Source organism: Myotis myotis, unplaced genomic scaffold, assembly GCF_014108235.1.
Source record: "Myotis myotis isolate mMyoMyo1 unplaced genomic scaffold, mMyoMyo1.p scaffold_m19_p_2, whole genome shotgun sequence".
Taxonomy (NCBI): Eukaryota; Metazoa; Chordata; class Mammalia; order Chiroptera; family Vespertilionidae; genus Myotis; species Myotis myotis.
Window position 1 is genome coordinate 2361482 of NW_023416324.1, and position 18923 is coordinate 2380404.

The 18923-nt window shown below is 53.7% G+C and overlaps 1 protein-coding gene across 10 annotated transcripts in view; it reads left to right on the top strand.

The window, feature by feature from the left end:
- CAMTA1 (calmodulin binding transcription activator 1) overlaps positions 1–18923 on the top strand; it is a 697635-nt gene that overhangs the window by 357150 nt on the left and 321562 nt on the right. For all 10 annotated transcript variants that reach the window (XM_036347994.1, XM_036347990.1, XM_036347993.1 and 7 more), the window contains one exon: positions 14211–14346. In XM_036347994.1, the coding sequence (XP_036203887.1) occupies positions 14211–14346 (136 nt within the window). The remainder of the gene's footprint in view (positions 1–14210; positions 14347–18923) is intronic.

The following is an 18923-nucleotide window of genomic DNA, read 5'->3' on the forward strand; positions in this document are numbered from 1 at the left end:
TGGAATTTATGCTGCTGTGTGATGCGAGGGGTAGACCCAGTTTTACCTTGTTCCGCATGCTTGTCGTTATTCTAATGCCGTGTATTGAAAATCAGTCCCGTGCCCCCACTGACTTGCCATACCTCCTGTAGAGAACACTAACATTGTGTGTGTAAGTGGGAATATTTCTGGGTTTTCTGCTCTGTTCCATTAATTCCATACTTTTTAAAATGCAGAGGCGTTATAGATTGTGTTAGTAGCTGATAGGGCTAGCCACACCTTGGTAGTCTTCATTGGAGTTTTTCTGGCTATTCTTGGCGTTTTTTTCCTTCCTAATACATTTTATAATACATTTTTCTATATAATATCCTCAGGGGTTCTCATTGTCATTACGTTATATTTACAAATTAAATATTTTAAATATTTTTAAAAATTAACCTTTCATGATCTTTATGTTTCCTAACCAAGAACATTATGTTTTTGCATTTATTGAAAACTACCTTTGTGTCTTTTAGATTTTTATAGTTTGGGGAATTCCTTATTAAATTTATGCCTAGGTATTTAGTAATCTTCTTTTTCTATATTGCAAACGGAGACTTCCATCATTCCTTCTGTGGGCACATGTGTATATGACACACACATTTATATAAACTATTATATGCATGAACTATTTATTATGTATCTTAATTTTACTCCTGCTTCTTTACTTTGAAAATTTGCAGTAGTCTTCCCAGTGACCCCGTGATCTTTTGACCGTATTACACTGAGCATTACTGGTTTTGCCAGCTCTCAGTTTCTTAGATTAAAAGACACTTGACCAGAAGCTTCCCTGGTGAGAACAGAGCTCCCGCTGCTCGCCTTTCTTCTTCCTCGATATTCCTCTTGCTGCCGCAGTCCAGTAGTAGTCTCGGACTCGACTCTCCCTGAGGCGCCCTGAGACTGTCAGCCTTGGTTCAGCTTCTCCCCAAAGGAGACCCTGAGATGAGGGTTTGAGTTCAGCATTTCATTTGGGAGGTGGCCCCAGGGAACTCTAGTAGGGGAGTGTGAGGTGTGAAAGGAACGGGAGGAATACAATAAAGGGCATTTTCCCCCAACAAGTCACCACCATGGGCAACTGGAGCTTATGCCCTGGGAGAGGGTGTGGAGCACCCAGAGGAATTCTAACCACAGGGCGAGGGGCTTGGGATGGCCTCGGCGCAGTCCCAACCACAGGCAAGGAAGGGAGCAATTCACCCACCAAACCCCTGTCCACTGGGTGAGGGATGCTTCCAGGATGTTAGTGATCACCCAGGTGGTAGAGCAGAGCTGGGATTCGAACCTGGGTTGGCCCCGCAGTCTTTGCTAATCGGACACCTTAGAGGTGGATCTGGAGTCAGAGTGACTCTTTCTGGCTAGAAAGGCTTGATGTGTAGAGAATGATAGCAATACCTACCTCATAGGGTTGTGAGAGTGCAAAAATGGAGATTCAGATCAGATAGACACAGATGTAGATGGAGACATAGACATAGATATAGGTGTAGATGTAGATGTAGACATAGACATAGATGTAGAGTAGATGTGGGTATAGACACAGACGTAGATAAAGATGTAGACTGATATGTAGATGTACACATAGAGTAGACAGATGTAGACGTAAATGTAGAGGTAGGCGCAAATAAAGGTGAAGACATGGACGCAAACACAGGTGTAGATGTAGGCATTGATGTAGATGCACATGTAGACGTAGAGTAGACATGGACGTAGATGAAGATGTAGACGTATATGTAGAGATAGAGTAGACGTAGACCTAAAGTAGACGTAGACCTAAAGTAGACGTAGACCTAAAGTAGACATAGACATACAGTAGACGCAGACATGGATGTAGATGTAGAGTAGACATAGATATAGAGTAGATATAGATGTACACGAAGACATGCATGAGGTGTGCTCTGCCAGCATGAGGCACTGACTGGGAGCTGGTGGCCTTGCTGAGTGGCAGGGCTTCCATGCCTCCATGCAGTTGCTGTTACCCTCTGCCCTCGATTCCATTTCTGTCTCCCTGCTCTTCTCATGTGGGTGCTACCTTAAAGGCCTTCTTGAGTGGGACCTGGCTCACCTCTTTCCTCCAGGGCAGCACTGGGCCCTCCCTCCCCCCTCAGATCCCTTCCCACCAGCTTCAACTTGTTCTTTATTATGTTTTGGGAGGGCAGTCCAGCCTCCTTTCCTTGGCCCTGAGGGGCCTGTGGGGCCCGTGCAGCTGGCCTGGTTTTCCCTGTGCTGTTCCCAGGGCCTGTGAACTATGGAGGGGGCACTGCCCCACCTGGAAGAGCCGGGCAGGTTCTCATGGCATCGGAGTGCTGGACTGGACACTGTTAGGTTGCTCATTACTGCAAGTTAAAATGACAGGTCCATTGATTAAGGCCGTTTAACTGGACACCCTGGTTCCCTGGGGGATTACATTCTGCTGAAAATGGCGGAGGACAAGGCCCTTCCCACGTTCCCGAAATGCCCTGGGAGGGAACTTGTCCTTCTCCCTTCCAGGCTCTTCCGCTGCTCTAATAATTAAGTTCACACAAAACAGACTAAACAACACCTTTAATTTTGTACGTGCTAGACCCCAAAGGTACGTGTCCCTCAGACAGTAAGGAAACTGAGGTGCCTATGCCATCCTGAGCAAAGGAGAAGGGGCGGGGGCCTGGGGCCACAGGGAGGTGGGAGAGCCAGTGTTGGGAGACAGGTTTCTGTGTAAACAGCCACCCCTGCTGATGGCTCTCTCTGGTCCAGGCTCCCCATCTCAGGTCTCAGGTCTTCTAAGTAGATCAGGGAGAGGTTAGGAAAGACTCTTCCTGGGCCAGTTAGGCCTGATTGCCTTCGACTCGAACAATCTGCACACTGACGTGGCGCGCTGTGGAGTCACGGATTCTGTCCCCGCTCAGCCCTGCCTCTGGAACTTCCCCAGGAATTTCCCGTGTGCAAGCTGAGTGGGTAGATTCCTCCGTCTCCTGGAACCAGGCTCAGTCCTGAGAATAGTGGGCTCAGTTAACCGCATTGCAAGTGAACAATCAGAGGTTCCCTAAGAGGCATGTCTGTGGAAACAGAGAGAAAAACAATGGTTCGGGCCTGGACAGACTGTAATGCCAGTTTCTGAGGCCGGGGGTGGCCGGTGGGAGGACTTCCGTGCCAGGCGGGAGTGCCCTCAGGTGGAGGGGACAGGCAGCTGGCGGGTTTTCCTGGGGTGCAGTCTGTGTCTCTCCGGGGATCTTTCTGGGGGGCCTGCACAAGACTGTGTAGATGGGGGTTGTCGCGGTGGTTGCCCGGAGCCGTCTACCTTTAGCTCGCGTGGCTTTGGGAAAGGGCAGCTTTAGCTCTAACGATTCCAGGTCGGAGGGTGGGAGGAACTTGGGAGCATTCGATTGGAGGGTGGTAGCTCACTGTTGGCAGGAACCAGAAGAATCCAGGGTCTAGTCCATTTCCAGGGAGAAAACAAAACCTCAAAGAAGATTAACAGCACCAGGATGTGGTGCCCACAAAGGCGTGTTGCTGAAACGTTACTTTTCTTTCTGTCGTTGCCTCCTTTCCTATCAAGCAGAACCACAGCAAGACTAAGCTGTTAGCAAATCAAGTCCTGGAACTTCTCAGACTTCTCTGCAATACCTTCGATTTGGGTAAAACCCTCTCTTCTCAAGGTCCCCTGGATACCCACGGGTTCCTGGGCTGCCAGGAGGTGGCCATCCTTACGCACCCGTACGGCCGCTGGGAACCCTGTGAGCAGGTGTCTGGCTGGGTTTCCTGGGGGCTCTGTTGGCTCCATGAATTCACCCATAGTTCCTCAGAGCTGTCTGGTCACATCTGAGTCTGTGCACATCCCTCTTGAATGTGACATTCCAGTCACAGCCGCGGTGGCATGACCAGTGTTTACAGCTGTGTCCTGTTGGAAGGAGGACGGGTTCTTACGGAACTACATCGCCATGAAAATAGGAATACTCACTGAGACTGTCCGAACCCTAGAGGGACCAGGGAGGGAAAAAAGATAAATGTTTCATCTTTGTTCACAAAAATCTATTTTACGAAATTGCCGAAAGTCATGGAGGGCTTCTAACTGGAAAACAAAAGATGAAAGAAGCAGCAATCTTTTAAACAGAAAGTCATAAAAATTATAATCATTCTCATTAGTCCATTCAGGCCCATGTACTGAATTCCTGCTGATTTTGTTGTTCGCAGTTTTATGCAGACATCAGTTTTTGTTTGTTGGAGTTCTGTGGTGTCTTACCCCGTTCAGTGGTCGATCTGAAAGTTATTGGAAGCCTGTATCCAAGAGGACTGGCCAGAGTTCTTTCCACAAATTTCTTTGAAGATGAACTACTTCTGTAGAAACATGTTTTTCAAAAAGCATGACAGTAAAATAATCTGTATATAAAAGCCAAGCAACCAGAACAACCAGAACAACTGGAATGACCAGTCGCTATGACGTGCACTGCAGCCTGGCAACTGACCCAATTGGGGGCAGGGCCGGCCAGCCAACCTCTGGCGGCCCCTCCTCCAGGTCAGCCCTGCCCCCAATTGGCTCCCCCCACCCTGATCGGGGTGGGGCTGACTGGCCAACCTCCTGCGGCTTCTCCCCCTTGCCAGCCTGCCCACCCCACCCCAATCGGGGCAGGACCAGGCAGCCAACCTCCCGCAGCCCCTCCCCCCAGCCAGCCCGGCCCCAATCGGCCCCAATCAGGGCCGGCCAGCCGACCCCACCCATGCATGAATTCGTGCACCAGGCCTCTAGTAACTCTCTATAAATGACAAAAAACCAACAACTTTAAAACGGCCATGGGTACAGATCTGATGAGAGCCCCTTACAATGTCATTGACATGAAATTTGGTTATTTCTGTGGCACACCACATTTTAAGATAATAACTAGAATTAAAGCCCTTACATTGTACTAGGACATCTGATTTCTAAGCATGTCACACACCTGCTGGGACACTTACATGTACCTGAGTGAATATAACATACAGCAGCCTAGGATGACCTCTCTAGCAACACCACCTATGAAATTTGACACAGCGACTACTTGTTATTAGTTGAACCTCTCCCTTCTCATAAGGCGAGAGGACAAATCTTTTGTCCAGGGACCCTCCAAAAAAAATCCTTTCAAGGTCAAAAGGACTTCATTTAGAATTTTATTTGGGGGGACGGAGTCAGAAATATCACAGGTTTGGTCACTTGATTAAGTACGGCCCCAGGTCATGATGAAACAACAATTACCCCTTTCACCAAAGCGACAATGAAAGATTTCAAAGGCAAGTGCAGACGGCTACATGGTTCTGAGCAAAACGCAGCTCTTAGCATCGAGAAGACAAGGTTTACTTACGTAACCAGCGACTGATGATAAGATGACACAGCACAGGGAGTTATTCTGATGAAACATAAAATCTTTGCTTCCTAGGCAGCCTGCCCAAAAGGTAAAAAACCTTTCACCATCTCTTATCATGAGCAGACCAATAATCCAAGACAACTTTGTCCTTTTCACAGAGAGAAAACCAAATTCTAATTTTGCACCAGTGTATTTCTGCTATAAATTTTCATTTGTTCCTTTTAAAACACTTAATCGGGTCCATTCCAATCTCAGCCAGTTAAACCACATATAAAATTCCTTTCCCAAGACTTCTATTCCCACAAACCTTCCTGTAACTTTCTTTTACATTCAGATTTCGTCCTGTGTTTTCCTTTTTCCCCCATTCTGAAATAGCCAGTTCGAGATGAGGACAGAATGACTGTCTTTTCTCTCAACAAAAATGTGCTTCAGACCTCCTCTTACCAAAACACATTTTCTACTTTCCTGGCGCAGGGAGATGCTTCCCTTGTTTTTATGACTTTTTGTTTGTGGAAGTTTTAATTACAAATGTTCACTAGAATTCTTAACCCTTAGAAACCTTAGTTTCTAGTGAAAACTAAGCCGTTGTGAGCTGCCTGTTTTGGAAGCATTCTTTATTTTATTTATTTTTAAACTATATTTTTATTAATTTCAGAGAGGAAGGGAGAGGGAGAGAGAGAGAGAAACATCAATGATGAGAGAGAATTGTTGATCAGCTGCCTCCTGCACGCCCCACACTGGGGATGGAGCCCACAACCCGGGCATGTGCCCTGACTGGGAATCGAACCATGACCTCCTGGTTCATAGGTCAATGCTCAACCACTGAGCCACACTGGCCAGGCATACCAGCATTCTTTAGCTTGGTAAGGCTATGAATGAATTTATTTCATAGTCTCTGGAAGCATCTGCTTTCTTACTGTACATATTTTTATGTGGCATGAGACATGTTTCTGCGAATCCAAATATGTTTAGTTTCTCTGTGATAAGAAACCAAAAGTGGAAAAGCTTATGTTCAATAATCAAGTCTTTTTGTATTTTATCTTATTTGGAAGTGAGCTAGATAGTTAATAAATTCCCATCAATTAATTAAATTTAGTAAAACTCTGAAGTTTCAAGTTACCAAAAAGACTTGGGAAATGATTTAAGTAGACATAAACCATAATTACTGTTGAAAAGTTCACTTACATACTCTTATCCCACGTATATATCTACCTAATTCAGTTGTTCTTAACAGATGATTACTCATGAAAATTTCCTGAGACATGAAAGCAGTTCGCCATCATCTTCAATCACTTTTCTTGCTGACAGATTTTGTAGGAGAGAGAACAGGCGCGCCTCTGATTTTAGGAAATCTAGGTAGAGTGAACGTTTATACTAACGCTATTAACTTTCATGACACGCCTGTACTAACGAAACTGACAAACGGAAACTCTCTTTCATTTACTGAAAATTGTGTTCGATCGTGTCTATTTCTGAGTTTTAGGAATACTTAATTCATAAGTGCTTCTTTTTAAGATAATGAAATAGAGAGCTCTTTTCCAAATCAATCTTGGCAAGACCACCCAGAGACAGAAAACTATCACATGTATGTACCATACATTCACAGACACATATAAATACACAGACAGACACACACAGAAACCCTGTACAGCAAGCATGTCAAGCTCGCAGGCCACGAGTTTGACATGCTTGCTACAGCTTCCATTAGGAAATGTTGCCAGGAAGCAGGTACCACAAACTCACTAGTGTCTAAATGACAGCTGACTCCACACTGGCAGCTGGAACACAGTAAGATCACCTGCTCCAGTGGCTGAATGAAGCCTCCTGCTGATATCTGTGGGGAGGACTTCGAGGGTTTGTGTTGAACTTGGGGGGCACCTGAAGGCGGCTGTGGGTCAGATTTGGGGCAAGAGAGGCAGTTTGTATTCTGGGGCCCCGCCTTTTCCCTCTGTCTCAGGCGTTGCCTTCGTTCTGCCCAGGGTGTCTGCGCCCCAGAGCTGTGCTAAGATATATATCTTGGAGGGACAGAGCAAGGATGCAAGTTTCCTCCTCGGGGTTTGGGGGTATATTTGTCTGTCCTCAGAGTCTAGGTCAGCCGTGGGCAAACTACGGCCCGCGGGCCGGATCCTGCCGGTTTGAAATGAATAAAACTATTGAAATAAAAGACCGTACCCTTTTATGTAATGATGTTTACTTTGAATTTATATTAGTTCACACAAACACTCCATCCATGCTTTTGTTCCGGCCCTCCGGTCCAGTTTAAGAACCCATTGTGGCCCTCGAGTCAAAAAGTTTGCCCACCCCTGGTCTAGGTTGATTATGATTTAAAGTTATCCGTGTTTTGCATAAGTGCAGACCAACTGTCCTCCCAGCTTCATGGTGTTTACAGTGTCGGCAGCGTCTGCGCCAAATACGGAGGGGTCTGAGGGGACTTGGGCTGCTCTCAGTTATGCTTCTGGAACCGGACAGCCAAGGAGTCCAGGCTGCCTGTCACTACCTGAGCCAATTCAGCAGAGAAGGTGTGGAATCATATGAGCGTTTATTCCAGTCCTGCCGGCAGCGTGGGGAGCAGCAGGTCAGCCACAACAATCCGCTCTGCCCCCACCACGAGCGCTGCTTCTAGTGAGGAGGACAGAGATCACATGGGAAGTGGGCCAAAGGGACGCCAAATGGGCAGTCCACGGGTAAGCAGGCTGGAGATTGCAAAGGCCTGCGGGGACGCAAAGGGCTGAGGGGAAGCAAAGGGCTGGAGGCTCTGGTTTCATCAACAAGGTTGCCGATGTTTCCATGATGATAGGCAGCTCCCGGATGGAGAGGGCGGCCCATTTCCAGGTGAGCGCCCAGGTCCCACGTGCAACTCCCAGCCAGGTGAGCCTGTGCTTCTTTCATCAGAACAACAATCACGGCTAACAGGGCAGGGTGAATACTTCTTACAATTCTCGCTGGTCCCCAACATCCTATTTCTGCCCCTATAACTTCTGCACCTTTGAAGACTCCAGCTGTAAGTCAGGAATTGTTGATTCTCGCCCCTTTTCGTCTCTGTTCCTCAAGCTGTCTTCAAAGAATCGAGCGCCTTCTCCGAGATAATGCTCTGAGGATGACTAGCCCACCCCACCGCACTGTTTTGAATTTGCCGTTTTGTGTAGTGGGGAGAAAGTGTTCTAAGGTGGAAAGGAAAGATGTCTCCGGTCTGGAACCTCGGGGTTCAGGGCAGGGCGCCCTTGAAAAGTCTGCACCAAGCATTCCACAGAGGCCTCCCGGCCTCTCCTTTCTGAGGCTGTTTCACTTCAGACCAGTTCACCTTCGGGGCAAGCTCCACCCCTGTTCCTGTCAGCCCTGAGTGTCAGCTGCAGCTCAGCCGCTCCCTGGTCATTTGCGGGCGGCCTGGAGGGTTCCTGGCCATCGGTCTCCTCGGTGAGGGGGTGAGGGGCATTCTCCAGGGCCTCGGGCTTGTTCATAATTACAGAATTATCACGGGTGGGAGTACCTCCCTTACAAGGCCCCTGTGAGGGGGCTGTGAAGGGCCTTTCATTTTTAAGTGCCTCTTTAAATTTGGTGGGATCGTCTGAGAGTGAAGCTAAAGGCTTTGTAATTTAAAAGATCTGCTGCTGCCCAGGGGACATGAGCTCGCTGGTGGGGGTCCCAGACGTATCTGCAAAGGACACTGCCTAGAACGGCCGGAAGCTGGCAAAGCCTGCAGAGTGGGCCTCGCTGTCCGTCCGGGGCTTCTGGATCCACTTCCTGCTCTCAGCACCTACGTGAGCAGCCTGCCTGTCCTGGGCCAAAGGGTTGGGCCGGAGTGCCCTCTAACGCTCACAGGGGAGGGGGTTAGGACAGCGGGGGCTGTAAGCTGTAGATCAGGGGTCCTCAAACTTCTTAAAGAGGGGGCCAGTTCACTGTCCCTCAGACATTCCGCACATGCGCACTGCGGGCCCGGGACAAGTTGGCTGCTAAGCAGGACAGGCAGCGGCGGCAGAAACACCTGGTGGGCCGGATAAATGTTTTCGGTGGGCCGCATGTGGCCCGCGGGCCGTAGTTTGAGGACGCCTGCTTGTAGATGATGGTGGAACCCAGGCTGTCGCAGGGGATGGTGAGAAAAGCGTTGCCCGGATCCGCGCACGGGAGGAGAAGGTGGTGCAGTGAGGTTTATTCGTGACGCGAAGTCAAAGGAGCGCCTCTCCCCAGTTTCCATTGTCCCATCTCTGTCCGTCCACCATAGAAAGTCCAGCCCTGTCCTCAGCAAGGCCCAGACAAAGGCCAATAGCCAGGGGTTCTGTTTCCTATTAAAGCTTAGTCTTTTTGGAACTCACATGGTCTGCAGGCCCAGGCTGCTGAGAGAGAGAGAGAGAGAGAGAGAGAGAGAGAGAGAGAGAGAGAGAGATTGATTGATTCTTTGTTCCCCTGGGATTTTAACCAGGAACTCTCTCGACATAACCAATCATCTTCCCAAGCTCTCGGAAGCTTCCCACTCTCTGGCCAATGATTTCTTCCCCAAGTGAGACTGACCGGCCTCTGTGGTCAGGCACCTCCCTGAGCCATTCACCTCCATGGACCATGTGCTCGCTCCCCCTGTGCTGTGTCCCCTCTCCTGTGACCTGCGGAGGGACCTGTGGCTCCCGGGAGGGGTGTGGAGCACACAGGCCGTGCCCCCAGCCACCTTGCCCCACATGCCTGGCTCCCTCGCTCTGTCACTAACGGTTCACGAGCTGCAGTAACAGAGGTGCTGGGAGCTCAGATGTGCTGGGAGGTGGGGCTGGATTTCCACAAGGGGCGTGGATGTTGGATGTGGACTTTAGTTCTGAGTCTGACTCCTGTTCTTTCATCTTCCTGAAGGCGCTCCCCAAGGCTACGTTCCTTTGAATCCGCTTTTCGCCTCGGTCTTTCCACGGGCACCAGTAAGACAGTTGTCTAGGATGAGAGCTCTCTAGAAAAAATGGGTTTTCTTTTAAATGTAGTGAATCCAAAAGGGTCACTGTCTGACCACTGATGAGTAGGGTCTTATATGAACCTCAGTAAGGACTCAGACCAACACGCCTTTTCATGGCTTAACTATGGACACTAGAGGCGTCCAGAAAGGAGACACAAAGAGGCAGCCCTTTCACAAGATCCAGAAGTTCCCCCCTTCTAGCCCAGGAAAGAGGAGACCTTCATCGTCACAGTGAGGAGAATGGTGGCCCGCCTGCTGTGGCTCCACAGTTGAGCATCGGCCTCTGAATCAGGAGGTCACGGTTCGACTCCCGGTCAGGGCACAGGCCTGGGTTGCAGGCTCAGTGCCCAGTGTGGGACGTGCCGGAGGCAGCCGATCAGTGATTCTCATCATTGATGTTTCTCTCTCTCCCTCTCCCTTCCTCTCTGAAATCAATAAAACATATATTTTTAAAAGACTCTTCCTGGGCGCGTTAGGCCTGACTGCCTCCGGCTCGGACAGTCTGCACGCTGAAGTGGCGCCTCGTGGGGTCCTGGGTTCTGTCCCCTCGAGCACAAAGGTCAGGTCAGAGGAAGGTGGTTTCCGTTGCGCTGCAGCTGCGCTGCTGGCTGTGGACAGGACAGTGTTGGGGGAGTCACTCTCTCTGGGTCAGAGCAGTTCCCATGGGGGGACAGGCGCCTGAAGACGCTGCCGAGGGTCTGAGCCGGGCAGGAGGGCACAGGGACGGAGCCCTGTCCTAGTTCCCAGGAAGCTGGGTGTCACTAACACCCCGTCTCCTGCCGCCGGGGGGCGGGGGTGGGGTGGAGGGGCGCTGGGGCCCAGGCGTCCTTGCCCCCTCTCAGGAGTGTCTTCCTTCCTGTTTGGAGGGGGTGCAACAAGCGCAGAGCGTCTAGAGGGTCAGATGTGTTCCTTTGCTTAGCCCTTAGGCCAGGAGTGGGGAACGTCCACGGCCATATAAGATCTGAGAAATCACTTGCTCTGGCCCCCTCAAGGCGTTAGGGGTGAGTCAGTTAAATGTTTGACCAAATATAGCAGGCTCATTTTTTTGTTTTTTTCTGTTTAGCAGGCTTTTTTTTTGGGGGGGGGGGGTGTCAATCCTCACCAGAGGGTATTTTTCTATTGATTTTTTTTTTTTTTTTTTTTTTAGAGAGAGAGAGAGAGAGTAAGGGAGAAGGAGGCGAGAGAGAGAGAGACACATCGATTGGTTGCCTCCTACATGCACCCTGACCAGGGCCCAGGACCGAGCCTGCAACCGAGGTACATGCCCTTCACTGGAAACGAACCTGGGACCTTCAGTCCACAGGCCGATGCTCTATCCACAGAGCCAAACTGGCCAGGGCTGGCAGATTAATTTTTAAGCTGGTAATTTTGTGTGGCCCTTGAATAATATTATAAACTAGAGGCCCGGTGCACGACATTGTGCACTGGGGCGGGGGCGGGGGAGGTAACCTCAGCCCAGCCTGCGCCCTCTTGCAGTCCGGAAGCCCTCAGGGGATGTCTGCCTGCTCACCTGGGATCAGGCCTAAGCTGGCAGTCAGATATCGCTCTCACAGTCTGGGACCCCTAGCTCCTTACCACCTGCCTGCAGCAGAGAGGCTTCCGCCACTGCCGCTGTGCTCGCCAGCCGTAAGCCCAGCTCACGACTTCTGGTTGAGCAGCACACTCCCTGTGGGAGCACACTGACCACCAGGGGGCAGCTCCTGCGTTGAGTGTCTGCCCCCTGGTGGTCAGTGTGCATCATAGCAACCAGTCATTCTGCTGTTCAGTCGAATTGCATATTGGCCTTTTATTATACAGGATTATTATATAGGATACCCACATGGCAGAAAACAGGTTCGCACCCCTGCCCTAGGCAGTGGCTGTAGCACAGCAGTTGCACTTGGGGCCCCTCTCCTGAGTCTTGGTGGGGCGGGAGCTCACAGGGCTCTGGAGCTGGGCAGGGACCGAGGGCAGGGCTGACGCTGTGGAGGCGGCACTGTGGGCCCAATAGTCCAGCTCACCTGCCACCTGGACGTGGAAGGGAACCGGGAGGTTTCCAGGCGCCCTGTGGGCGTGACACTGAGCGGTCAGGTGACAGCCTGTGACAACACGGAGGTCTTCCCAGTCATTTTAGTCCTGCAGACTTAGGGAGGAAACCCAAACCGACCCGAACCCACTGCGCAGGGATCGGGGACTGAAGTGTTGGGACCTGTGATTCCCCAGGGACCCGTGCTTAGCCCTCATCTGGCTGAGGGACACAGCGGCTGGGCGGGAACCACAGTTAGCTGCGGTCGCCCCGGCCTGGGTGTTTTCCCCTACAGACCATGGGATGGTGAGCCCTCGATAGCCGGTGTTCTGTGCCTGGTGGTGAGATGGCCCCAGAGCAGAACAGGGTGGAGGCTGCTGACCCGGGGCGGGAAGGAGGGCTGGTGGCTCTCTCCCTCCGCCGCTGGTGCTGACCGCGCTGACCTCATGCGTGCTGGGAATCACTCGCACTGTGCTGACTTTTCGGTGCAGAGCGACACGGAGATGGCCACACGGGGTGGGGGCGGGGGGCGGGGAGGGGGGGGCGGTGAGGTGGGGTGGGGTGTGATGTGCTGTTAGTGTCAGGGGCGTCTTCCTGAGGGCCTGGCCCACCCCCACCCTCTATCCTGCTGCCTCCGGAGAAGGTTAGCTCCTCCAGTGGGTGTTTCCAAACCAGAATCTGCAGCAGCTGCCCCTGTGGGGTCCTAGGTAAGCCTCCCCCGCGCCCTGTGGTGCATGAGTGGCTTCTTTTAGAGAAATTCAAGGTTCTTTTTATTTGTGCTTTTTATTAATTTATTCATTTATTTATTTATAATATTTTTTTAAAATATATTTTATTGATTTTTTACAGAGAGGAAGGGAGAGAGATAGAGAGTTAGAAACATCGATGAGAGAGAAACTTCGATCAGCTGCCTCCTGCACATCCCCTACTGGGGATATGCCCGCAACCCAGGTACATGCCCCTGACCGGAATCGAACCCGGGACCTTTCAGTCCGCAGGCCGACGCTCTATCCACTGAGCCAAACCGGTTTCGGCAATTTATAATATTTTTATTGATTTCAAAGAGGAAGGGAGAGAGGGAGAGAGACATCAATGAGAGAGAATCATTGATCGGCTGCCTCCTGCACGCCCCCCACTGGGGATCAAGCCCGCAACCTGGGCATGTGCCCTGACCAGGAATGGAACTCTGGCCTCCTGGTCCATAGGTGGACTCTCAACCACTGAGCCGTGCCAGCTGGGCCCTTTGTACTTTTTAACGGCATCGGAATGGTCACCCCACTCTTAGCCCTGAGCGAAGGGACAACTCTTTCCCTCAGATTCGGTGGTTGTGGACCTGATAGGCAGTTTCCGGGGAGGTTGCTGGGTCCCCTGAGAGCTGGAGCCCAGATGGGGAAGGGTCGGCACTCAGCTCGCCAGGGAGAAGGGATGGCTCCTCGCACCAGCCGGGCTGTTGCAGCCGTGAATCAAGGGCACTTGGCGCAGCCTCCCGTTGGCCCCTTCCTAACACAGTCCTCCAGCTTCCGCGTCGCCTTATCTATCTCCTGATGCGGGTGATGCAGGACAGAGGAGAAAGTCTTCCCACAGGAGATAGGATGTAGCAGCCGCCTCGACGGCCCGGCTCTCGCTGCTCTCTCTCCGTTTCTCCCACTTGTCGGGCAGAGCGCAGGCCCCAGCGCAGGCCCCAGCACCACGTATCCCATTAGCTGGGGACGATGACTGGGGGGTGTTTTCTAAGCCGATCATTGACACACTGCACCCATTAGGCACCAAATCCACAGCAGAGGGGGCTGGCCGTAAGCACGGCAGTCCGGGAGCCGCGGTAAACGGTGAACCGGACGCCCCAGCAGGCGCGGGGTGTGGCTTCTCGGTGGAGACGTTCGCTGGCTGACCATGTCTCTCCGTAGATTTGTCTTCCGCTCGGCTCTCTCAGTAACCTGCCCTTTGTCGTTTGCAGACCGCAGAATGGCTCCATGATCCTCTACAACAGGAAGAAGGTGAAGTACAGGAAAGACGGGTACTGCTGGAAGAAGAGGAAAGATGGGAAAACGACCCGCGAGGACCACATGAAGCTGAAGGTCCAGGGAGTGGAGGTAAAGAGCCAAGGGCCCTCCTGGGCCTCTTACGTCCTGGCCCCGGGGCCGCAAGGCCAGGCACCTCTGTCGAAAGTACTTTTGTTTGTTTCCTTTTCTCCTCCCTTCTTACCCTCCGGTCTCCGTTCACTGTTTACACAAAACTGGATTTAGCTAAAGCTCCTGCGTCCGGGAGCCATTGGTGTGCGGGTTGGGAGTGGCGAGGGGTGCAGAGTGGGGTGTGGGGCTGAGGGCGGAGCGGCCTCTGGGTGCACTGAGCAATGCAGGGGTTGGGGGAGGGGCTACATCAGGAATCCCCCCGGGGTGGGGGGGCTTCATTCCCTCTACTGACACTCCCTCTGCTTCCCTCTGGCTGTCGGGGGAGCTCCCTCAGAGAACTCGAGGGGCTAAGGTGCTCCGGGTTGTGGCAGGGCAGGGGGGCGGGGCTGGGGCTGGGAGCCCTGCAGAAAGCATCGGGGTCTCCTGCAAACTTCCTCTGGGTCCTGGCAAGATGGGGGCCGTCTGGCTTCCTTGCTATTGTTTTTGTCCACACTTGCTCACCTGGGCAGCCGTGGGCACATCCCTGGCCCCTCTTGCCCGGGTGTGAGGGCCGAGCCAGGGCCACAGCGCCAGAGGAAAGGACATGGACCAGACGCACCGTGGCCACTCGGCAGCAAGCGCCACCTCTCTGCGCCTTGTGGGCCCTTGTGAAGAGGGAGGTGGCAGGGCTGTCTCGGGCCAGGAGCTGGGGAGCTGCCTGGGACCCACCTGGTGTTCAGAGTGGCCAGGGAGAGGGCCCCATGGGGTCCCTGGCATGTGGGGTTGCCAGCGTGTGGGGTCCGCTGGCACGTGAGGTCCGCCAGCGTGTGGGGTCCGCTGGCATGTGAGGTCTGCTAGCGTGTGGGGTCCGCTGGCATGTGAGGTCTGCTAGCGTGTGGGGTCCGCTGGCACGTGAGGTCTGCTAGCGTGTGGTGTCCGCTGGCACGTGAGGTCTGCTAGCGTGTGGGGTCCGCTGGCACGTGAGGTCCGCCAGCGTGTGGGGTCCGCTGGCACGTGAGGTCCGCCAGCGTGTGGGGTCCCTGGCATATGGGGTTGCCAGCGTGTGGGGTCCGCTGGCACGTGAGGTCCGCCAGCGTGTGGGGTCCGCTGGCACGTGAGGTCTGCTAGCGTGTGGGGTCCGCTGGCATGTGAGGTCTGCTAGCGTGTGGGGTCCGCTAGCATATGGGGTTACCAGCGTGTGGGGTCCGCTGGCACGTGAGGTCCGCCAGCGTGTGGGGTCCGCTGGCACGTGAGGTCCGCCAGCGTGTGGGGTCCGCTGGAATGTGAGGTCCGCCAGCGTGTGGGGTCCGCTGGCACGTGAGGTCCGCCAGCGTGTGGGGTCCGCTGGAATGTGAGGTCCGCCAGCGTGTGGGGTCCGCGAGGTGCCAGGATTGACCGGCAGGACCATCGGCCCCGCGAGCTCAGCGGCCCCTCCATGCTGACACTCTTGGTGACGCAGGTGTCATTACGCCTTTTCTGTATGAATCGTGTACTTTTCGGGATGTTAAAAGTAGCACCCGCTGGCTTTTATTAATTAGCCCACAGAGAGAGGGAACTTCATTGTGTGTTTTTTTAAACACCTGATAACAATGCTTTATGGTGATGACAAAGAAAAGGTCTGAGATGAGAAATGCAGGTCTGGACCGGCTCAGGGACACGCCTGGCGATTGTACACACAGCTTAGCCTTTGCTGCCCTCGTCCCCCCCCCCCCCCCCCCCCCGCGAGCGATAGGGAGAGGAGAGGCTGGGGGTACCGGGTCCCAGGGAATTTGCACTGAAACCCGGGCAAATGGCCCCGTGCCGGAGGTCTCTGGTTGTTTTGCCCTCAGTGGCACTAATGCAGGCACCCCTAGTGGCAGGTGACAAGGTGGGGTGTTCCTTGAGACACGACAGTGAGAGGCTGAGGGAGCAAAGCCCAGCGTTCATTCTCTCCCCTCGGCTGGACGTTAGAATCCCCGCTGATGGAAGCAGAATGGTGGTTTTTAGGCCATAGTTACGTACGGAGTCATTGTGACTCCCGCACCGGAGGTCTAACGTGTACATACATGTGGCGTGTGGACCCCCAGGACACGGAGGAAGGACGCAGAGGGCCACGAGGGGTTGCCCGGACTCTCGGTGCGGTGTGAGCGGGTGGGAGGACCAGCAGGGGAGCGTCCTTCCCACGGGGAATCGCACTGTGCGTGGACTTGAGCTTTCTGTCTCCCGAGAGGAGGGGCTTCCCGGTTGGGACCCTGCTTTCTCCTGTGGGTTCAGTCAGGCGGTTCCCATCGACTCAGCGCCCGTGTCCTGCCAGGCGCTGTGCCAGCCGCTACCCGACGGCTGGGGAGGCAGCGGCCTGGGGGGCCTGGCGGCCATGATTTTCTGCCACCCGAGCTGGCCTCTTCGGTTCAAGGGCACGATAAAGACGTTAGGATGAACCTTTCAACCTTTCATCGCAGCCCGTGCTGTAAGCCTCCCCGCAGCCAGGCGGGCGGGCCCTGCCCCGCGCTGCCCGGCAGTCCGCTCCTTGTGTGCTCGGAGGCTGCCAGGTCCTCCCAGCTCCGCTCCGAGGCGCATCGATTTCCCGGGGAGGCCCAGGAGGGGCCGCCTCTGAAGCCGACGCGCCGTTAGGTCCCTGATGAGTTGTCTTGTCTGTGAGCCAAGGAGAAGCCGGCTCGATAAGGTTCCGGGATGACAAAGGTTGGCAGGAGGAGAAAGGTGGGTGTGCTGGCGCCGTCTCCTGAGATGAAATCGCAGCGTGCCTGAAGGCGGTCCTGCCCACACGCAGATCTGTGCTGCCTGTCAGGGGCCGGGGGGAGGGGGGTCAGGTCCCCAGGGAGCAGAGGGCGCCTCTAGGTGTCCTCTGCCTCCTGGTGGCCGCTTCTGGTCCGAGGAGCGGAGGTGCTCGCTGCTCCTAGGCCGAGCAGGAAGAGGACGTTTCGAGCTCACGGTGCTTTTCTCTGCCCCCGACGCTTGCGGCTTCCTCACCCCTCTCCCCGGAGGGTGAGCGTCAGGCCTGGGCCAGCTCTGGGCCGCCCGCCTCCCGGCTGCTCGGCTGCGGGACCCCGCTACGGAGCAGAGCCACATGCTTACATCAGTGACAGCCACAGGCTAATGGTTCTTCCAGGTGCACCATCTCCTTCAACCCTCCGCAGCCCTGGCTGCTCTGGCTCAGTGGATAGAGCATTGGCCTGAGGACTGAAGGGTCCCGGGTTCGATTCATGATCAAGGGCATGCACCTGGGTTGTAAGGCTCGATCCCCAACACCCCAGCCGCAGTCCAGGTGCTTGTGGGAGGCAACCAATGGATGTGCCTCTCTCACATTGATGTTTCTCTCTCTCCCTCCCTCCCTTCCACTCTCTCTAAAATTCAATGGAAAAATATCTTGAGTGAGGATAAGCGCTTGTTATACCCATTTCACAGAGGAAGAGACTGAGCCTCAGAGAGGGTTTCTCTTGCCCCACATCCCACCACAAACCTGCGTGGTGCTGGGACTGAGCCGGGCGCCTGGTACTCAGATGCGAATGCTGGCCAGACATCAGCTGCCCCAGGCCTTACTCAGGCGGGACTGTGGTCCTTCCAGACCAGTCAGCACCTGCCCTCATTCCTGAGCAGCTGTCCACAGGTGTGGTGGGTATTGAGGACGCAGTGACGTCCCCAACCCTCAGATCGCGTGGGGGACAAAGTGCCCAGCATGCAGCTCTGACGCAGGCGATGAGGCCTGTGAGGGAGAAGCACAGGCCCCGAGCGGGGCACTAGGAGGGGTACCCGGGCCGACGTGGCCTGAGGAAGTGGCATAAGCATAGGGAAGGAGGAGTGTTTGGGTCGGGCAGTAACGGGCTGGGTGGGAAGTGGCTGGGCACTGACTGAGGCTGCGGTACAGTTGCTGACGTGATTTAAAGCGGCAGGTGCCTGCCTGGCGCCGTGTCAGTCCCTCTCCAGCCCCATCAGACACGCATCCGCCTCCTGGGTCAGAGCTGCTGCTGCTCGCACCGCACGGCCAGCTCCGCCCACATCCTGCCTTTGGAGCCACGAGGTGGCCATTGTGGTGAGCTGACAGCCTTCCCCACCGAGCGGCTCTGTGGTGGACGGAACCCCGGCCTGGCCATCTGCGGGCAGAAGTGCCGGCCACCCTGTCCGATTGGAGTTCTCAGCTGTGAAGAGTTGAGTTTTGCTGAGCTGATGCCTGCAAGCTCCAAGCCCACGGCGAGCGGCAGAAGCGAGGTTATGTTTTTGGAGTCAGCCTCATTAGGGCTGGTGTTCTTTATTTGGACACTTAGGCCACACATTACAAAGGAAAAAAACACCTCTTTTAAAAGTAGGAGTGATATTGTAGTTACGGCTTTAGGAATTAACAGGGCATGAAATAACTGGCTGCTCGTGGCGATGCCGGACCACTTCCGCTCTGCTGGCAGCCACGAGATAAATAGGCACCGTGCTTCAGCTGATGGGAGAATATTTAAAGCAGGGGTCCTCAAACTACGGCCCGCGGTCCACATGCGGCCCGCTGAAAACATTTATTTTTTTACTTCAAAGTAAGATATGTGCAGTGTGCGTAGGAATTTGTTCATAGTTTTTTT